General features: G+C 55.6%; 2 protein-coding genes across 5 annotated transcripts; one reads left to right on the forward strand and one right to left on the reverse strand.

Moving 5' to 3' along the window:
- Positions 1-2237: 2237 nt before the first annotated feature.
- INPP5J (inositol polyphosphate-5-phosphatase J) lies at positions 2238-13944 on the forward strand. Of its 4 annotated transcripts, XM_012471350.2 has the most exons (14): positions 2238-2499; positions 4200-4878; positions 5191-5368; positions 5730-5843; positions 5968-6076; positions 6276-6392; positions 6716-6891; positions 7308-7419; positions 7572-7681; positions 7827-8010; positions 12089-12226; positions 12410-12487; positions 12613-12717; positions 12908-13944. In XM_012471350.2, exons 1-14 carry the CDS (start codon positions 2311-2313, stop codon positions 13412-13414), a joined length of 2796 nt encoding a protein of 931 aa, XP_012326773.2. In that variant the 5' UTR covers positions 2238-2310; the 3' UTR covers positions 13415-13944. The 4 variants fall into 4 exon arrangements, with proteins under 4 accessions (XP_012326773.2, XP_012326771.2, XP_012326775.1 ...); XM_012471348.2 differs by having other exon boundaries at positions 4200-5368; XM_012471352.2 differs by lacking the exon at positions 5191-5368 and having other exon boundaries at positions 2242-2499; positions 4200-4261; positions 12908-13941.
- PLA2G3 (phospholipase A2 group III) lies at positions 13790-19455 on the reverse strand. The gene is made up of 7 exons (XM_012471354.2): positions 18785-19455; positions 17622-17754; positions 17226-17360; positions 16676-16959; positions 15881-16013; positions 15657-15776; positions 13790-14917 (listed from the first exon to the last, which is right to left on the reverse strand). Exons 1-7 carry the CDS (start codon positions 19296-19298, stop codon positions 14707-14709), a joined length of 1530 nt encoding a protein of 509 aa, XP_012326777.1. The 5' UTR covers positions 19299-19455; the 3' UTR covers positions 13790-14706.
- Between the last annotated feature and the right edge of the window lie 534 nt (positions 19456-19989).

A 19989-nucleotide genomic window follows, 5' to 3' on the forward strand; every position in this document is an offset into this window, starting at 1 on the left:
TTTATGGAGAGCTTGCTGTGCCAGGCTCTATGCTAAACATTTCACGTATGTTATCCTGTTTAATCTTCACCAGCAAATTTAGAAGGTGTCTGTTGTTTTGATTTCCCTTACACAAATTGGGAATCAGAGTGACCCCCTCAAGTAAGTCAGGGGCGGGACCAGAAACAAAGTCCCCTGCAGGGTCTGAGCTCAGGGAGCCGGTGGTGGGAAATCCTGGGTCGCAAAGGAGCCCTCTGTAGACACATTTGCATGACATTTGCCTGACTTCCAAAGGGCACTGATGCCCGTGTCCCAGCCTTAGATGGCTGAGCCCTGGGACTGGTCCCAGAGGCCTGATCCACCCCCATTCCCATTCCCTCCAGGATTACATCAGAAGCTGAGTAGTCATAGTCTTGGGGGCTCCCATTTTCTTTTCTTTCTTTCTTTATTTTATTGTATTTATTTTATTTTATTTTATTTTTGAGACAGAGTCTCACTCTGTCACCCAGGCTGGAGTGCAGTGGTGCGATCTTGGCTCACTGCAACCTCTGCCTCCTAGGTTCAAACAGTTCTCCTGCCTCAGCCTCCCGAGTAGCTGGGATTACAGGTGTGTGCCACCACACCCAGCTAATTTTTGTATTTTTAGTGGAGATGGGGTTTTGCCATGTTGACTAGGCTGGTCTCAAACTTCTGACCGCAAGTGATCTGCCCACTTCGGCCTCCCAAAGTGCTAGGATTACAGGCGTGAGCCACCATGCCCTGCCCAGGGACTCCCATTTTCTTATTTGTAAAACAGGAGTCAGGGGATGAGGCAGGATGACTTTGAATCTTCCTTCTCTTTCTGGTGACCTGAGCATCACCACCATGTCTACTTTCACATCCTGACTGCCACCTCCAACCCCGCCGCTACCTCTTCCATTAACACAACACCATCCTCAGCGTTGGTACCACCACCACCTCTGTCTCTGCCATCACTATCACCTCCACCACCTTCACCACTACCACTACCAGCCCCCCGCTTCCATCATCATTAATTACATACATCATCACATCCACCACTGCAGTCACTTTCCCCGTCACCACTGTCACCATCTCCATCATCACTGTCCAAAGACCTTTCTACCCCAACACCTAATATGGCCTGAGTGTCTGCCCCTGCAAATTCCAGCAGAGATGCTGGCCTGAAAATACAGATTAGACCTCCAGACAGTCAAGCAGAGGTAGGAAGTGCGTTCAGGAGGGGAAAGTGAGGCATCTGCCTTCATGTAGAAGACTGCACAGGCCCATGGAGATGCTCCATGTTGGTTAACAGGCAGCTCTGCACACAGAACTCTGAATGTTTTCTGCCTAAAGTGGGTGGGATCACTGCTCTCTAAGCCATCGGCAACAGACAGTCCACAGCCATCCCTGGCCCATTCTGACCCTCGTCACCCATTCACTCTTCTCATTCATTTATTAGTTCAACAAACACTCCCTTGGACCTGTTGAGGACCATGCCCTGGGCTGGGTCCTGGCTGTAGGAGTTCCCAGGCCTGCTTTTAACTCTCTTGCCAGTCTGTCACCCCACTGCCGGGCCCTTCTCCACCCAAGTGCCCTTCCCCTAGGTACCCCAAAGGGCTTGTGCTAGTCTTGGGTCACTAAGCTTTCTTACTGAAACACAGGAGACCTCCTCAGTTCACCAGGTGACCTTGAGCAAGTCCCCCACCCAAACCACACCCAGCGAATACTGGAGAGGGGAAAGCTGAGAGAAGCGGCGCTGGGTCAGGACCGGCTGTGGGGACATCTGAGGGCAGCTAGGTGTCTGCAGAGAAGGAGGGGCTGGTGCTGAGGCCCGAGATGGGAAAGGACTGCAGTGGCAGGAGCCTGAGTGTCTGGTTCTGGGTCGGGAAGGATAGAGCCTGGAGCGGGTGGTGGGGGTGGCACCAAGACCTGAAAATGGGGCAAGGGTGGGGGCCGGGGCAAGCTCGGAGCTGGCAGAGAGTCAGGAAGGTCACGAGATCAGGGCAAGAACTCAGTTGTCTCTGAGGCCCTGGAGAGGGTGCTGACCTCTGAACCACCTGTCCTACCTTAAGGCAGGTATATTAATGCCACACCCGGTAGCAAAGGGATGGCCAGGCCTACGGCAGAAAGGTGGGGGTGGACAGACAGCCTCCTTCATGCCGCCAGTTGGGACCTGGGCCAGGCAGATGGGTACACTCTTCTCTCCCCACCCGCTAGCAGTTCCAGTCTCAGCAGCCAGTTTGAAGGATTCCCAGGGGGTCACCACCTTGCTGTGGCTTCCTCCAGGCTGGGAATTGGGAGCCTGTGCCTTTAAATTCTCAGCAGGTTGAAATGGCTGATGACATCACTGGTTCCCGGGAGCCGTGGAGCTGGAGCAGGAGCCCGAGGGAGCCCAGGCTGCCGGGGGCTGCAGACATGGAGGGCCAGAGCAGCAGGGGCAGCAGGAGGCCAGGTACACGGACTGGCCTGGGTCCCCTGCCCATGCCCCAGGGTGTTGCCCAAACTGGGGCACCCTCCAAGGTAAGACCCCTGAGACCCAGCGTCCCCCACTTTCCTGATCCCTGGTTCCACACCCCCCCATATACACTGCAGGCACCCTGGTGCTCCTGACTGAGGGGCTGGTACTTTCCTCTGCTCACTGAGCAGGGGCTGGGTGAAGAGAGTACCTTGGGGGCTGAGGGGCAGTGACAGGATGCCCGGAGAGAGATGAAGTTAGCCATTTCCAGGAGCCCGTGGGAGAGCCCTGGTCTGGGTGTCAGAGGACCCAGCTGTGCTCCAGCTTTGCTGTGTGACCTTGGGCAAGTTGCTTTTCCTCTCTGAACCAATGCAAAATGAGGGGGCTTGTCGCTGAAGACTAAAACTGTGACATCTGGGATGGCTAAGTTGTTGTGCTGGAGGCGGTGTGGTGGTTGCAGGGAAGCCGGCACACAGTGTGACACTTGGAGCCAAGGAGGGTGCCTAAATCACAGCCTCAAAGAACTGAGTTTGAGAAGGGAGGTGGAGATGGAGTTTTAGGTACTCTGAACCGAGAAGGACACAGGACAGAGACAGAACTGTATCTCCGGGGGCAGGGGCTCCCTGGGCTCTGTTACCTGACCCAGAGCAACCCTGGGGCAAGTGTGGATCTTCTTCTGCCCTCCTGGGCAAAGGACACTTTATCCTGTCTTCTGGAGATAGGGGACATCAGAAAGAGAGACTAGATGGGGAAGGAGGAGAGGTCCCTGCAGGGCTCCGAGACTCCCCTCCACCCACCTGCCGGACATAAAAGAGATACTTCCTTGCCTGTCCTCTCAGCTAGGGGAGAAAGTGGAGGATATAAGAGGGCACAACCTGGGCACAGAGAGATGTGACACCAGGATCAAGTTAGAATCCTGGACTTGCTAGATTCACACTTGGTGAGGATGGACTATTCCACGGGGCTAGATGGAATTCTAGCAAATGTTGGGCTCATAAATGCAAACAATGTGAGACAAAGATTCCCCAGAACATAATGTGGCCAGGGACCCTAGACCCCATCCCTTCATTTTATAGACAGAGAAACTGAGGCCGTGGGCAGAGAGGTGCTTGCCTAAGGTCACACAGAGCTGGGCTTTGAATCTACACAGCCAGTCTCAGCCCCCAGCTCTGGCTGCTGCGTGGAGCTCTGGGAATGGGTGAGAGAACAGAGAGGGCTATAACCAAGGAGTTGGGATGTTTAGGGGGTGGTGGGGACATGAGGGTTCCTGGGCATCATAAAGGACAGAAGGGAGAGGTATTTAACAGGCTATACCCATAGGTCTGTATCTTGGCAATAAAAAAATAAACAGGCTGCACCCAGTGTGCCCAGACCTGGGATGTCAGGTCAGTAACCGTGGCTGGGGGAGCTCCAGGGACTGCAGTGGGAGGGTTGCCCAGGGAAGCTGCCCAGAAGGTGCCAGCCAGGAAGGCAAGGCAAGTCCTCAGGTTAAGATTCACACTCTGCCTCATTTGAGTCAGGGTCTCAGTTTCCCCATCTGTGAAAGAGGTTTCAGACATAAAGGAGGGGATAGGGTTTTGTGGCCTATCTCCTCCAAGACAGAAGTTGACCTGCAGCAGAATAGATTGAGGTGAGATAGTAGGAAGAACTTCCTTGGAAAGATGTGCCTTTCTTAGCTAGATAAAATCTGCCAGGGTCTGTATGATAGTTGGGTCCCAATGTCCTGGTTAGGGTCACTCTGAATCTTTGACTTGTCCTCCACAAGGTAGACTCAAGTTTTCAGCTCCCAGCAAAGAAGAGCGCAGCACTAGGACCCTTGGAACCAAGGTTGGCCCTGGCACCTGTGGGGCCACGAGCAGCTACGTCAGCTTCCTCAGAAGGACCGAGGCTGGCTCTGGCATCTCCCCAAGCAATCCTGGCTCCACTGTGTACCCCTGGAGGGCAGAAAACAGCTCCTGCCCACCGCAGCTCCAGCCTGGCCCCAACATCTGTGGGCCAGCTGGTGATGTCTGCCTCAGCTGGACCAAAGCCTCCCCCAGTGACCACAGGCTCAGTCCTGGCTCCAACGTCCCTGGGGCAGCTGGTGATGTCTGCCTCAGCAGGGCCGAGATCTCCCCCAGCCACCCTAGGGCCCAGTCTGGCCCCAACCTCCAGAGACCAGAAGCAGGAGCCTCCTGCCTCCGTGGGACCCAAGCCAACACTGGCAGCCTCTGGCCTGAGCCTAGCCCTGGTTTCTGAGGAGCAGCCCCTAGAACTCACGTCTACCCCTTCCCCAGTGCCCAGTCCAGCTCTGTCTCCCTCTCAGGAGCAGGCCCTGGCTCCAGCCTCCATAGCATCGGCCCCAGCCTCTGTGGGACAGACACCAGCTAGACAGAGGGATGCCGCAGCCCCTAGACCTCTCCCCGCTTCTGAGGGGCATCTCCAGCCTCCAGCTCAGACATCTGGTCCTAAAGGCTCCCCACCCTCCATCCAAACCTCCCCAGAGCCTCGGCTCTCCCCTTCCTTCCGAGCCCGGCCTGAGGCCCTCCACAGCAGCCCCGAGGGTCCTGTTTTGCCACGGCCACCCCAGACCTTGCCCTTGGATGTGGGCCAGGGTCCTCCAGAGCCTGGGACCCGCTCCCCTGGACTTCTGTCCCCCACCTTTCGGCCTGGGGCCTCCTCAGGCCAGACTGTGCCCCCACCTCTGCCCAAGCCACCCCGATCACCCAGCCGTTCCCCAAGCCGCTCCCCCAACCGCTCTCCCTGTGTTCCCCCAGCCCCAGAGATGGCTCTCCCAAGGCTTGGCACCCAGACTACAGGGCCTGGCAGATGCCTGAGCCCCAACCTTCAGGCCCAAGAAGCCTCAGCCCCAGTCACCACCTCCCCTTCTATATCCACCCTGTCATCCTCCCCTTGGTCAGCTCAGCCTACCTGCAAGAGCGACCCCGGCTTCCGGTGAGGGGGCCCTCTCCCAAGAAAGGTGGCTGGGGCTTAGCTCTGAGGTTAGCCATTCTTCCAGGGTGGATGGCCTGCTCTACCTCAGTTTCCCTCTCTGATGAGTCTTTGGGGTGGGGGTTGCTGGGCCTACTCCGAGACCCTCGGAAGACAGTATCCCCTCCTAAGGAACTTGCCCCATCTCAGTTGATCTCCCCAGGGAGAGTGTGGCAGGAGGACAAGATGCGGGCCTCCTGTGGGTCCTTCTTAGGGCTTTCGCCCACACCTGCCTCCGTTTAGTTCCCCAGGGAGTCCTGTGAAAGGAAGCTTGAGGGTGAGGGAGTGGTGCCAGGACTAAGCCCTCATATGCCCCTGTCCACAGGATCACTGTGGTCACATGGAACGTAGGCACCGCCATGCCCCCAGACGATGTCACATCCCTCCTCCACCTGGGCGGTGGTGACGACAGTGACGGCGCAGACATGATCGCCATAGGGTGAGGTGGCAGAGCGTTTTTGGACCCCCTCCTGAGACCCTCGGGCCTTCCGGGCCCTCTATCCATGGCAGGGGCTTCTAGGGTGCCTCTCCAATCTGATGGCCACCCCACTCCCACCCCTCAGGTTGCAGGAAGTGAACTCCATGATCAACAAGCGACTCAAGGATGCCCTCTTCACCGACCAGTGGAGTGAGCTGTTCATGGATGCACTTGGGCCCTTCAACTTCGTGCTGGTAACGGCCCCCTCACCCCCTAGACGGCCAGAGACCCTGCTGAATTCCTGGCTCCAGCTGTACCCTGGCTCACTGTGGGGCCCGCTGGGCCTCCGTGGCCGGGTCCATGACATGGGTGGGTGGAGGAGCAGACCTGAAGGTGGGTGCGAGCGTGGGGGAGTCGTGTTCTGTCCCCCAGCCACGTGGCCTCCCGCCGCAGGTGAGTTCGGTGAGGATGCAGGGTGTCATCCTGCTGCTGTTCGCCAAGTACTACCACCTGCCCTTCCTGCGAGATGTGCAGACCGACTGCACACGCACTGGCCTGGGCGGCTACTGGGTGAGCCTGCGAGCGGGCCCAGAAGGGAATGAGACACGTAGGGGGTCCTAGATTAGTCCCCGGGCCCAACGGACCCGCAAGGTCCCCTTCCCATCCTCCACTCTTTACCCTGAGGCCCACCCCTCCCCATGTACCGCCCAGTACCACACCCTATTCCTCTGTACCCCGGCCCTTTTCTCTCCCATTTCTGTGTCCTATTGTTGTTCCTCATTTCCCTAGGACCCACCCACCTTCCACCCTCATCTCCTCTCTAACCCCCGCCCCCAGTGCCTCACCTCCGGGCCTAAGCCCCTCCCACGAGCCGCCCGACCTTGCCTCCCTAGGGTAACAAGGGTGGCGTAAGCGTGCGCCTGGCGGCCTTCGGGCATATGCTCTGCTTCCTGAACTGCCACTTGCCCGCGCATATGGACAAGGCGGAGCAGCGCAAGGACAACTTCCAGACCATCCTCAGCCTCCAGCAGTTCCAAGGCCCCGGCGCACAGGGCATCCTGGATCACGAGTATGGGCTGGGGTGGGGCCAAATGAAACTTGGGTGGGGCTAGTGATGGGGGTTTTTCTACCGGCTTGGGTGGGGCTTATGCAGAGAGGCGGGGCCTATGGGGGTAAGTGACCACCCAAACTACTAGTAAGAACCCGAAAGCAAAGAACAGTTGGATGGGGAGGGGCGGGGCCTGTAGGATGGAGCTTTGCTGAGGGTCAAGGCCTTGCTGAAGGTCAGAATCTAATTTCCTGTAGACCAGTCGCCCTGCTCCTTATCTGCTCTTTGGTGGGCTGGAGGCTCTGGCACCACTCACCCACTCACCACATCCCCTCGGGTTGGATGGGGCCTGGAAGGATCTGGGCTGAACTCTTACCCCCATGGACCCGTCGACACTCACCGCCGCCCCACATCCCCCCATCCTCCACCCCAAACAGCCTCGTGTTCTGGTTCGGGGACCTGAACTTCCGCATTGAGAGCTACGACCTGCACTTTGTCAAGTTTGCCATCGACAGTGACCAGCTCCATCAGCTCTGGGAGAAGGACCAGGTGGGGTCCTTGGCCCCAGAAGCACACAGAGCATGTCCCAGGACACGCCTGTACCTTAGACTACCGTCCCTGTCCTCACCTGCCCCACCCCCTCCCTGGGCGTGGCAGAGCCCAAGCTGTTGTCCAATTCTGCCCTCCTGGACTCCCCACAGCTCAACATGGCCAAGAGCACCTGGCCCATTCTGAAGGGCTTTCAGGAGGGGCCCCTCAACTTCGCTCCCACCTTCAAGTTTGATGTGGGTACCAACAAATATGATACCAGGTGAGCTCAGTCTGAGGATGGGATGGGGAAGTGGGCTGAGCTCTTCTGGAAAAGGGAGACTTTGGGAAGAGGGGCAGGAGGCAAGGCAGAGGGTTGCACCTTGATCCCCAGCTCCTGAAAGTTGGGGTACCCCTGCTCACTGCAGCGCCAAGAAACGGAAGCCAGCGTGGACAGACCGTATCCTGTGGAAGGTCAAGCCTCCAGGTGGGGGTCCCAGCCCCTCCGGACGGGAGAGCCACCGACTCCAGGTGACCCAGCACAGCTACCGCAGCCACATGGAATACACAGTCAGTGACCACAAGCCTGTTGCCGCCCAGTTCGTCCTGCAGGTGAGTTCTGGCCTCATCCTCCCTGAGTAATATCCCCAGACCCAACTCCATATACCACTGCCTGCCTCCATTACCCTTTGTATAACCCCTTGTACCTTCCCTCAGCAGCATCCCTTTGTTGTAACAGAGGGGAATGGAGTTGTGGTCTCCATTTTCAGATGAGGAAGCTGAGGCTCAGACACATGGCATCACCTGCCCAGGTTCACACAGCTAGGAAGAGAAACAGTTAGGATTTGAACCCAAGCCAGTCTGATTTCAGAGCCCATGCCTTTTCTTTTCTTTCTTTCTTTTTTTTTTAAGATAGAGTCTTGTTCAGCCACCTGTGCAGTGGTTCGATGTCAGCTCGCTGCAACCACTGTCTCCCGGGTTCAAGCAATTCTCCTATCTCAACCTCCTGAGTAACTGGGATTACAGGCACCTGCCATCATGCCCAACTAATTTTTGTATTTTAATAGAGATGGGGTTTCACCATGTTGGCCAGGCTGGTCTTGAACTCCTGACCTCAGGTGATCCACCCGCCTCACCTCTCAAAGTGCTAGGATTATAGGCTTCAACCACTGCACCCCACCCTTGGTTTTGATTTTTTTTTTTTTTCTGGTGGTGGTGGTGGTGGTGTTTTGAGTTGGAATCCCACTCTGTCGCCTAGGCTGGAGTGCATGGTGCGATCTCGGCTCACTGCAACCTCCACCTCCTGGTTTCAAGTAATTCTCCTGCCGAAGCCTCCCGAGTAACTGGAATTACAGGTGCCCACCACCACACCTGGCTAATTTTTGTATTTAGTAGAGATAGGGTTTCACCATGTTGGCCAGGCTGGTCTTGAACTCCTGACCTCAGGTGATCCACCCACCCTGGCCTACCAAAGTGCTGGGATTACAGGCATGAGCCACCACGCCCAGCCTTGGAGCCCATGCCTTTTCTACTAATCTGTAACACCCATCTTTTGAGAAAGGTTTAGGGTAATTTATGTTAAAATTCCCTTATAGGCTAGTGCAGTGGCTCATGCCTGTAATCTCAACACTTTGGGAGGCTGAGATGGAAGGATCACTTCAGCTCAGGAGTTCAAGAGCAGCCTGGGCAACATAGTGAGACCTCATCGCTAAAAAAAAATTTTAAAAGGCTGGGCGTGATGGCTGACACCTATAATCCCAGCACTTTGGGAGACCGAAGCTGGTGGATCACATGAGGTCAGGAGTTTGAGACCAGCCTGGCCAACATAGGGAAACTCTGTCTTTACTAAAAATACAAAAATTAGCTCTGCATGGTGGTGCATGCCTATAATCCCAGCTGCTTGGGAGGCTGAGGCAAGAGAATCACTTGAACCTGGGAGGTGGAGGTTGCAGTGAGCGAGATCGGGCCACTGCACTCCAGCCTGGGTGACATGAGCAAGACTGTGTCTCTGGGAAAAAATACAAATACAAATACAAATAAAATTTAGCTAGGTGGTACACACCTGTATTCCTAGCTAGTTATGAGACTGAGGTGGGAGGATCACTGGAGCTTGGAAAATCTAGGCTGCTATGAGCTGTGATCATACCACTGCGCTCCAGCTTAGGCAACAGAGCAAGACCTCTTCTCAAAAAAAGAAAAAAATTCACATATATGTCATCATTTTCACTAGTAGTATCTTAAAAATAAAAAAGAAAAGATTTAAAAATTCACATATATAATAAGACCAGCAAAATCAAACTCCACGAAACATTCATTCATATTCATTCATTCATTATTTACTGAGTACTTACTGTCTTACCATATGCCAAGCATTATGAGAGTGTGTAGTGATGGGGAGAGAGAGCAAAGCTATAAAAAATACAAAGCTGAACTCTTAAGTAGTTACTATAATTTAGTATTGTATTTAGGATTGAGGTTTCTGGTTGCCGACATCAAAAGGGGAAATCCTGGAATGTCAGAACCAGACCTGTGAGACCATGTAGTCCACTCCCTGTTTTTCTCTGGTGAGATCGGAGGCTCCTTGTGGGGTGGGCACATGCCCCAAACCATACACAGGTTCTGCAGTGGTAGAGCAGGGTAGATCCCATCTTTTCAGCCCTGAACCCCAACTCTGGGCTCTTCAAGTCTCTTGATCTGATAAGAGGGAGCCCGGTAGAAGCCAGAAAATGTTTTTTCCTGGTAACTCTGTCACATGGCCAGTCACTGGGACATTGGCCAATGTCTTTAGCTGGGAATGGAAATATGCCCATGCTTGGCCTGCCATGACCTCTGGCAAAAGGGTTGGGCATGAAGATTTAACCTGCAATCAGGAACCTCACCTGGAAAAACACTCCTTTTCATACCCCACCTTGTCCTTCCTGCCTCCTCCAGGACTTTGTCCCTTTAAAAACATTTCCCAGCCAGGCACAGTGGCTCAGGCCTGTAATCCCAACACTCTGGGAGACTGAGGTGGGTGGATCACAAGATCAGAAGTTTGAGACCAGCTAGTGAAACCCCGTCTCTGGTAAAAATACAAAAATTAGCCGGGCGTGGTGGCATGCATCTGTAATCCCAGCTACTCAGGAGGTTGAGGCCGAAGAATTGCCTCGACCCAGGAGGCGGAGGTTGCGGTGAGCCGAGATCGCGCCATTGCACTCCAGCCTGGGTAACAAGAGTGAAACTCCGTCTCAAAAAAAAAAAAAAATTCCCATTGAGTATCTACTACATGCCAGGCCCCATGTAGTGCACTTTACATATGTCATCCCTTTGAATGCCTCAGGAGGCCCTGAGATGTCCCAACTTTCCTCCTTGTTTTACTGTGAGGGAAATTGAGACTCAGAGAACTTAAGTTTCTTACCCAAGGCAATGCAGTTAGAATAGGGCTCAGTAGGGGTTTTGACACCGCAAGGCCTTGGAGGGCATTTTCAAAGGTCTACCCTTGCCAGCCCCTGCTTTTAGGAACTCAGGAACAGGGAAAGAATGTGCCAGCTACTTCTGGAACAGCTCGGCTCAGAAGCTGAGGGAGGGAAACCTGAAACTAGGTAAACAGGGGAAGAGACAAAGATCTGGGATTGGCACCACCTGAGCCCTTCCCTGAGGGACAGAGGTGGGCCAATATGCTGGCAGCCTGCCACCTCAGCGGCTCCACCCATTCAGGTGGTGCCCCCGGTTGGTCTCGGTTGACCTTGGGGAAAGGATACGCATGGTTATAACTTTCCTTCATGGACTAATGACAAGGTAATAATTAGTAGCCACTTAGTACTTAGACTCAGTTGGAGAAACTGAATCTTGGGATGGTTGGAGCCTGGCCTGAGGTCACATGGTGAGTTAGTGGTAGAGCCTGGAAATGGACTGAGGTCTCCATCCTCCCACCCAGAACTCTTCTTGCCTGCTGGGGAATATTCAGCTTATCCCAGAATACCCAGTACATCATACAACTTTATTGGTCTTCCTTGCTAGCATAGAGATAAATCATTTATTGAGCACTTACTGGTATACTGGGGTATTTGTGGGGTGCTTTGCAAATGGTATCTCACTGAATCTGCTGAATAACTCCAAGAGTGAAATAAGAGTCTCTGAGTTTGGCTGGGCTTGGTGGCTCATGCCTGTAATCCCAGCACTTTGGGAGGCTGAGGTGGGTAGATCATTTGAGGTCAGGAGTTCTAGAACAGCCTGGCCAACATGGTGAAACCCCACTTCTACTAAATACACAAAAATTAGCCAGGCATGGTGGTGGAGGTTGCAGTGAGCTGAGATTACACCACTGTACTACAGCCTGGGTGATAGGGCAAGATTCCATCTCAAAAAAAAAGTCTCTGAGTTTACAGATGAGGGCCCTGGCATTCAGAGAGGCTGAGGAACTCACCCAGCCTGTCAATGGCAGAGGCAGAGCCAAATCGAGGGTCTACTAACTTCAAAGCTATGTTCTCACTCACTCCCTAACGAGGCTATGGGCAGAAGGAGCCCTGGATTGGGAGGCAGCACAGGGCTTGGTATTTATACTAGACCTGTTCTGCCTCAATTTCCCAGTCTGTAAAGTGGCCTCAAAGGCCCTTTGTCTCAGGAAATTTGTGCTAAGGCCCAAGAGCCCTAAGTGTGTGGGATACTGGAGGGTCTCCCCTGATGTGGCCCCCTGCCCCTGCCTTGACAGTTTGCCTTCAGGGACGACATGCCACTGGTGCGGCTGGAGGTGGCAGATGAGTGGGTGCGGCCCGAGCAGGCTGTGGTGAGGTACCGCATGGAAACAGTGTTCGCCCGCAGCTCCTGGGACTGGATCGGCTTGTACCGGGTGAGAGGGGCAGTGGGAGTCAGCGGCTCAGGGAAGAAAGGGGATTGGAGGAGCAGCTGGACAGCATGGTGGGGTTATGGCTTGTCCAGATTTTGATGCCACGTTGGGAGACTGCTGGTATCAGACATTAGAGGATCACAACACTGATCCTACAACACTGATCCCACAACACTGATCCCCCAGGTGGGTTTCCGCCATTGCAAGGACTACGTGGCTTATGTGTGGGCCAAACACGAAGATGTGGACGGGAATACCTACCAGGTACTTGAAAGGAGTGGGAGAGGCCGGGGAAGTCCTTGTTGCCCTTGGGACCTCAGGACTCAGCTTGGGGGCTCTCAGGTAGCCTTCCTGATCCCAACTTGGGTCTGTACCCCTGGGCCCACCAGGTAACATTCAGTGAGGAGTCACTGCCCAAGGGCCATGGAGACTTCATCCTGGGCTACTACAGCCACAACCTCAGCATCCTTATCGGCGTCACTGAACCCTTCCAGGTAAATGGCCAGACTGCTGGGCTGGGGGTGCCTCAAGACTTTTTTCAAATGCCACAGCCCCTACATCCTACATTCTGCTCCTTGAGCTCAGACAAATAACTTGACCTCCCAAGATCTGCCAGTGAGAGAAGCAGACCTTGGGAGGTCAGGTTGGAGAGCAGGGCGCCCCAGTGACCAGCATTTTCTTCAGATTTCGCTGCCTACCTCGGAGTTGGCCAGCAGCAGCACAGACAGCTCGGGCACCAGCTCAGAGGGAGAGGATGACAGCACGCTGGAGCTCCTCGCACCCAAGTCCCGCAGCCCCAGTCCTGGCAAGTCCAAGCGACACCGCAGCCGCAGCCCAGGACTGGCCAGGTTCCCTGGTCTTGCCCTACGGCCCTCATCGCGTGAACGCCGTGGTGTCAGCCGGAGCCCCTCACCCCAGAGCCGCTGCCTGTCCCGGGTGGCTCCTGACAGGAGCAGTGATGGCAGTAGCTGGGGCAGTAGCGAAGAGGGGCCCAGTGGGTTGCCTGGCCCCTGGGCCTTCCCACCAGCTGTGCCTCGAAGCCTGGGCCTGCTGCCCGCCTTGCGCCTAGAGACTGTAGACCCTGGCGGTGGCGGTTCCTGGGGACCTGATCGGGAGGCCCCAGCCCCCAACAGCCTGTCTCCCAGTCCCCAGGGCCATCGGGGGCTGGAGGAAGGGGGCCTGGGGCCCTGAGGGTTGGGTAGGCAGATGGGCCAAGGTGACCACCATTCTGCCTCAATCTTTTGCAAACCCACCTGCCTCTCTCCTGCTGCTGCTCCAGCTGTATCTGCACCTGCCACTCTGTCCTGGCCAGGGGTGGACAGCTGGGATCCCCCAAAACTCAGTCCTGGCACCTCAACTGTGACCATTAGCAAAGCCCCGCCCAGGCCCCCATCTGGGATGATGGTGGAGCTCTGGCAGATGTCCCAATCCTGGAGGTCATCCGTTAGGAATTAAATTCTCCAGCCTCATTCCTGGTTCTTTTCTACTTGTTAGCAGTCTTAGGATGGGGGTAGTCAGAGGCAGGGACTAAAAGAGGTAAGGGAATGACAGAACTGACATTTACCAGGCACCAGCTGAATACATCATACATGCCATCTCCTTTAGTCTGCACCACAATCCTGTGAGTTCAGTGTTATTCTTAGATCCATTGCACAAATGAGCAAACTGAGGCCTTTAAGAGGCCTTGTCAACCTCTCAAGATCAGACACCAAACCATAGTTCAGCTAGTTGTTGTGCGGAGGGAATATGTACTAAGTGCTAAGTGCTATATATGTATTGGGTCACTTAATCCTCAACAAACCTATGAGGTAGCTCCTGTTTAAAGACCCCCTTTTTTCAGAGGTGGAAACTAAGGCTTAGAGTGCGAGAGGGAGGTCCCGTGTACCAAGGCACAGAGGAGATTTGAATTTAGGTTTAGGGTTGGGCCAGGAAGGGCACATCAGCTTAAAAGAAGGGGCTCCCCTGGGAGGAGAAGCCCTCTCCAACACCCACCCCAATCCTGGATTCAGACACAGACATTTCTGTGACATCCCTAACTTCCCACCTGCTACCCCAGGCCACAGCAGCCAGGCACTGGGGCTCCCCTAGACAGGTTTTTGAGGCATGTATTATTTTTGCAACAGGAACACATATGTACCTCCTCCTGGTACTGCCTGGGGCTGCTGCAATAAGTTACCCTTTCCTCATTCCCATCTGTATGTGATGCTCACTGTCAAGGCCAAAGCCCAGGGCATCAGAATGAGCTTCCTGAACACCACATCCAGGCACAGAAGAGTTCTGTCTCAGCTCAAGGTCACCCAGCACAGCAGGAGACACAGTCCGGCATTTGGGCCTTGAGATCCGCCCCCATTCAGCCTCCTGATTGTCCACAAGAGCCTCTACCATGCTTCAGTCTAACCTATGGAGAGGAGGCTGAGATTCCTAGGGTCCGGCAAAGCCTCAGGCAAGATCCAGGATGGTACCCAGGAAAGCGGAAACTGAGATCACTGGCTCCAGGATTTCTGCCTGTCGGCTCTCCTGGCTGCCTGGGTTAGCTGCAGGCATTGGTTGTGGAATGACACGGGGCCTCTCCAGGGCTCTGAAGGCCATGCCTGCTTCTCGTCTGTGCCTTTATCCTGGTGCTGGCGTCGCCTCTGCTGAAGCCTCCGCAAGTGCCGGGCTGACACCTTGATGGCCCTAGGGTCTCTGAAACAGCTGTAAAGAGAGAAGAATGGGGCAGACGATCAGGGCTGACAAGGATCCCACCCTATTCTGCAGACAGGGGTGCTGAGGCCCAGAGAGAGAGAGGGCTGGGGCCAGAGTCACCAGCAAGGCAGAGAGGAGTGGGTTTCACCGAGAAAGGGCTGGTACCTGGAGGCCTGGGTTCTGCCACTAGCTGGCTATGGAAACCCAAGCCAGAAGCCTCAGTTTCCTCCTCTATGAAATGGGAGAGTTAAGAAGGAGCTGGCTTTGAGAATCAGAATCCAAATGAAAGCAGGGCACAGTGGCTCACACCTGTAATCCCAACACTTCAGGAGGCCGAGGTGGGAGGATCACTTGAGTCCAGGAGTTCAAGACCAAATGAGATTGTGGATTAGGAGTAAGAGTTAAGCACACGTTTTGCTGTGTGCCAGGCAGGGCATGACCTACGTGCTTTGTGCCGTTTCCTTGGCTCCCACAACCATTTTACAGACAAAGACATGGAAGCCTGGAAAGGTGAACCAATTGCCAGAGTCAGGTGGGAATCAAATGACACAATCAAGATGCAACCCACAGAGGCCAACTGCAGAGCTGGACCTGGGGCAGCCAGCGGTAGAGGCATGAGGCTACGGATGGGAGCGCAGAGTCCCCCACTCCCCTCCCCTCCCTCCTTTGCTCAGATACTCAAAGTGGGTATAGGCAACCCACCCCTTGAGAAAAGCCCACCACCCCTCCTGGCTCTGATGTCACTTACTCTTTGCCTTCCACACAGTCCAGTGGAGGGACCAGCTTGAAGCAGGAGGTCATGCCCAGCAGCTCCCAAATCATGTTGGTGACCTCGAGTGGGCTGTGGAGCCTCAGGAAGCGTGCCAGACTGAGAGAGGCAGGTTCAGACAGGGGTAAGGCCTCACCAGCAAGGGGCCCCTTCCCATGCCCGGCAGCTGGCAGTCTACCCCTAAGGGTTCAAAGGGGCCTCACCGGCGTGTGCAGTTGCAGTGGAAGAGGGGCTCACGGGCACTGTTGAGCAGCTGGAACTTGGTTTCCTGGGGCCCAATCTGGTGCTCACACTGGTCCAGGTGGCGGCGGAAGCTGCAGCAGACGTGGTGGGCACCTGAGGGTGGGTGTGGTATTGATGGGAGCCCAGTCCACCAGGGAGGCCCCACCAGTGCCTGTGCCATCCAGGAGAAACACCAGCGCATGTGCTCAGTCACACACGCAGTCTCCCTCCATTTCATGCTGGGGTCTTTGTGCTTTCAGTGTGCTGCCCTTATGGGAGTGCCTCCTTACCCCCAGCCCCCTAAACACAGCAGTGCTGCATGGGAGATGCCCAGAGTACTGACAGTAGCCAAGAAAGGCTTCCAGGAGGCAGAGGCTGCTAAATTGTGGCTGGGAGAGAAGAGAAGGAGAAGAGGAACATCACATGCAAACACCTCGTGGTAGGAGTGAGCCTGCTGCTTTTGAGGAACCAAGTGAAATTTGTGAAACTAGAGTTTTGACAGGGGGTAGATAGGGTCTGCGGGGCCAAGACTTGAGGGCCTGTGAGTGTTGGGGCATCACTGGCTAAGATAAAAAGGTGTGGTGGTGGGTGCACAGTGGGGCAAGCAAGATGTGTTCAAATTCATGGATTATGAAAACCCCATGCTGCAATGTGATTTGATAGGAGATCCCAGGAGGCAACTGGGGCAGGAAAAGAGGCAACACGTGGCCACCCCCAAACAGAGGCAGGGACAGCCCCTCATGGCAGGAACCCCCAGGGTTAAGTTCTGAGCTCACCCTGAGGTTTTAGGCCACCTTGTGGGCCCTGGAGGCCTGTGAGGGCTACATCAAGTCCAGGAGAGACCACAGGGTCCTGGAGGGCTGTGGTGTTGGCTTTGCTGGGGTGCTTGGACCCTCTCTGCTGTGGTGGCCATTTCCAAAGGCGCTGCTTCTGTCGAGGCTTGGGAGGGGCTGGGCTCTGGGGGCTGGGAGTTGGGGAGGTGGTCCGGGAGCTCCAGGAGGCATTGTAGAGGGTCCTGGGCTGGAGGCGAGCGAGGGGCACTGTGCCATACTTCCTACACCTGGCGGGTGGCAGTTGGTGGCAATTAGGGACTAGGAATTCCCCCTCCCAGAAGCCCCCAGGGTCATCTCCATGGAGATCAATGCTCTGCCAGTCCCATCCCCCATCCCACTGGGTCATGGGGGATACCCAAGGAAGGTCTGCATTCCGAGGACATGCAAGATGGAACATCATTCCCTAGAAGACAGACAGATAGGCCTCCCTCACCAGGCTTGGACCCTGGCTCCCTCTCTGTCTGCAAAGGGACTCGAGGGGATGGCCACGTACCCGCCCCACCAGTACCACGCCACACACGCCTCCTGCTCCTCCAGCACAAAGCAGGGAATCTCCAATACGTTGAAGAAGGCCACGCCCACGATGTCCGAGATAGAGTCGCGCTGGTTCTGCAGGCATTGCTGAAACCTGCCCCAGAGCAGACACTCAGGACAGGACTCTGGGGCATGGAGGGCTGTCTGGCTCTTCCCCCAGCCCACCCAGCCACTACCCAGCTGGTGGTTTGGGGTCCAAGCATCCCTTCTCTCTGGCCTCAGCTTTCCTACCTGCACTGTGGGGTCCAAGCTGCCTGAGCTTGAGGATCCTTTGCAGTCCCAAAGTCTAGTTACCTAGGAACTGGGTAACCCCGCCCTGTCCCTTAGCTCTGGGGCCTCGCTGCCTGCCACCAACCTGGTGTCACAGTCACAGTGGGAAATGGCGTGGAATCGGTAGTTTCGGATGCCATAATTGTACTGCAAGGGTGAGATGTTCTGTGGGCAGCGGTCGTGTTCCCGGCAACAGAGGTCAGGTCCCTGGAAGACCCCTGCAGGGAGGGGAGGGAGCACCAGCTCAGCAGGGTCCTAGGCATCACACACCAGCTATGCCCACCCCAGGAGCAAGAGGGCAGAGACCTCACCCCAGCCCTGACACAAACGCCATAGGGGTCCTCAGACCAGTCACTCACCCTTCTGTGGGACTGTCAGAGTTTCAAAGCTGGAAAAGAGAACCCGAGCTGCAGCCCCTGTTGGGCAACTCTAGATGCCAGGCAGCCCACCCATAAATGCATGGAAAGGTCTTCCTCGGGGGAAATGGACTCTGCCTCCAGAGTTCCCAAGCCCATGCCCCAAGTAAAACGCCAAAATTATGAATGGAATGGCAAACAGGCAGGGTGCAACCTTTCTCACTGGCACAAGGAGGTGTTGCCACAGGATGCCAACCTGCTCTGAGTCAGGTGCCAAGTCCTCCCCCAACCGTGCACACAAATGCACAGACAGCTGTTCTGAGAGCGCAAGAAATTCATCTATGTTTATTACCATGTAAGCAAGAGCACTCTTTACTAAGCATTTCCCGCATGCCTGGCACTGCCCACATCCAGGCTCACAGCCAGCCCTGAAAGGGAGGTATCACCTTCATCTTACAGGTGAGGAAATATGTTCAAAGAGGGGAAGTGACTTGCTCAGCTTGTATGTGCTGAGCTGGGATTTGAACCCAAGCCTTTGGTCTCAGCGTCCATTTTGCTGGGCACCCCATGCCCACAAAGCCTCTTCCTGGGTAATGGCTTTTTGGTTCAGTTGAACCTGGATCTCCCCTCACCCCTGGCAGCCTGCTGACTCCCTCAGATGGTATTTAATGAGGACTCCCAGGTTTGAATAAGACCTTCCCCAACCATGATCTCATTTAAGCACCGATGATGAGATTCATGGTTACTCCCACTTTACAGATAAGGAAATTGAGGCTCACCATGGTCAAGTCACTCTCCCAAGGACACACAGCCTAGGAGAGTAAGGGCTAGAGCTGAAGAAACCTTGCTTCCCCGACCAGATCCCCAAACCCACACACCCCTTATGGCTCACCCAGCTCCGAGGAGTTCCCAGCAGAGTCTCCGAGTCCACACCACAGCGTGCCAGGCATGGTCCATCCTCTCTTCTCTCGCTGGTGCCCTCCACCAGGCACTCCGTTCTGCCCAGCTGCTCGTTTCTTCCTGGCCCCTGCTGGACTCTCCTCAGGCCCTCGGCATGTCTCCCACTGACTCTGAAGAGTGGCCAGTGCTCTCTGCAGCTCAGGTCCAGGGGTGTGGGTGAAGGAGCCCCGGGCAGTCTGATGAGCACAGAGGGCACTGTAGGCTGCAGTGAGCTCTGGCTCATCCTCCCAGCTACATGCCTGCAGCCTCCTATGCGCATCCCAGCAGGCATGGATCAGGACCAGTCTCTGGGCATCCTTGGCCAGGAAGCTCAGGGACCCCAGAGGGTTGCCAGGGATGGGCTTGGCCAAGTGGCAGGAGGTGCTGTGCCAACAGAGGGCAGGGGAGCCCCCCAGAGCCACCCCCAGGAAGCCCAGCATCTTGAACAGCCCTGCCAGAACCCCCATTCTGCACTGGCCCAGCCCAGTAAGACAAAGACCCTGGGATGCCTGCCCTTGGTGGCCCCACAAGGCGGCAGCTGAGCGGTGGAACGGAAGCAGAGTCCAGCAGGCCCAGTGCAGCGGCGGGACCAATGAATGAAGCTGCAGGAGGAGGAGGAAAGAGGCTGGAGTATGGGGTGATCTTGGGCTTGTAACCGAATCCACCGGCCGGGCAGGGCGCTGATTGGCTGAGGAATGCACTTCCCCAGGGCCCACGCCCCCTCTCTCCCTGCCCTTCTCAGCTCCAGTCACCTGCTGCCAGCCCTGCCTCTATGGGGACTGTGGGAGCCAAAGCCTTAGGCTGTGTGTGGGGTGTGGACCACGCAGGGGCTTTCGCATCTCCTTAAAGGAAAGCAAGAGGGTTCAGGAGCTTTGGGGAGTGCCCTAGATGCCACCCTTGTCACCCTTACCACAGTGGTGGCACCCACCTCCATCAGGCTGGCAGGGGGCCATGGATCTCTGCCAGGGCTGAGTGAAGGAGGTGAGGGCAGGGCTGGGGCTCTGAAGCCACCAGCCTGGGAGCTCCCAAGGCTTCTGGGAAAGGGAATGCCACCTGGGGTGCTCCCTGGCCAAGTCCTGGTTCTTGGAAAGGCTCTTGGCATGCTCAGGGGACAGGGCCCCGGGGCTCCCCACTTCCTAGGACTCCAAGCACGAGCCT

This window comes from Aotus nancymaae, unplaced genomic scaffold (genome assembly GCF_030222135.1).
Source record: "Aotus nancymaae isolate 86718 unplaced genomic scaffold, 86718_ANA_hifiasm-v0.15.2.pri h1tg000076l, whole genome shotgun sequence".
NCBI classification, from domain to species: domain Eukaryota; kingdom Metazoa; phylum Chordata; class Mammalia; order Primates; family Aotidae; genus Aotus; species Aotus nancymaae.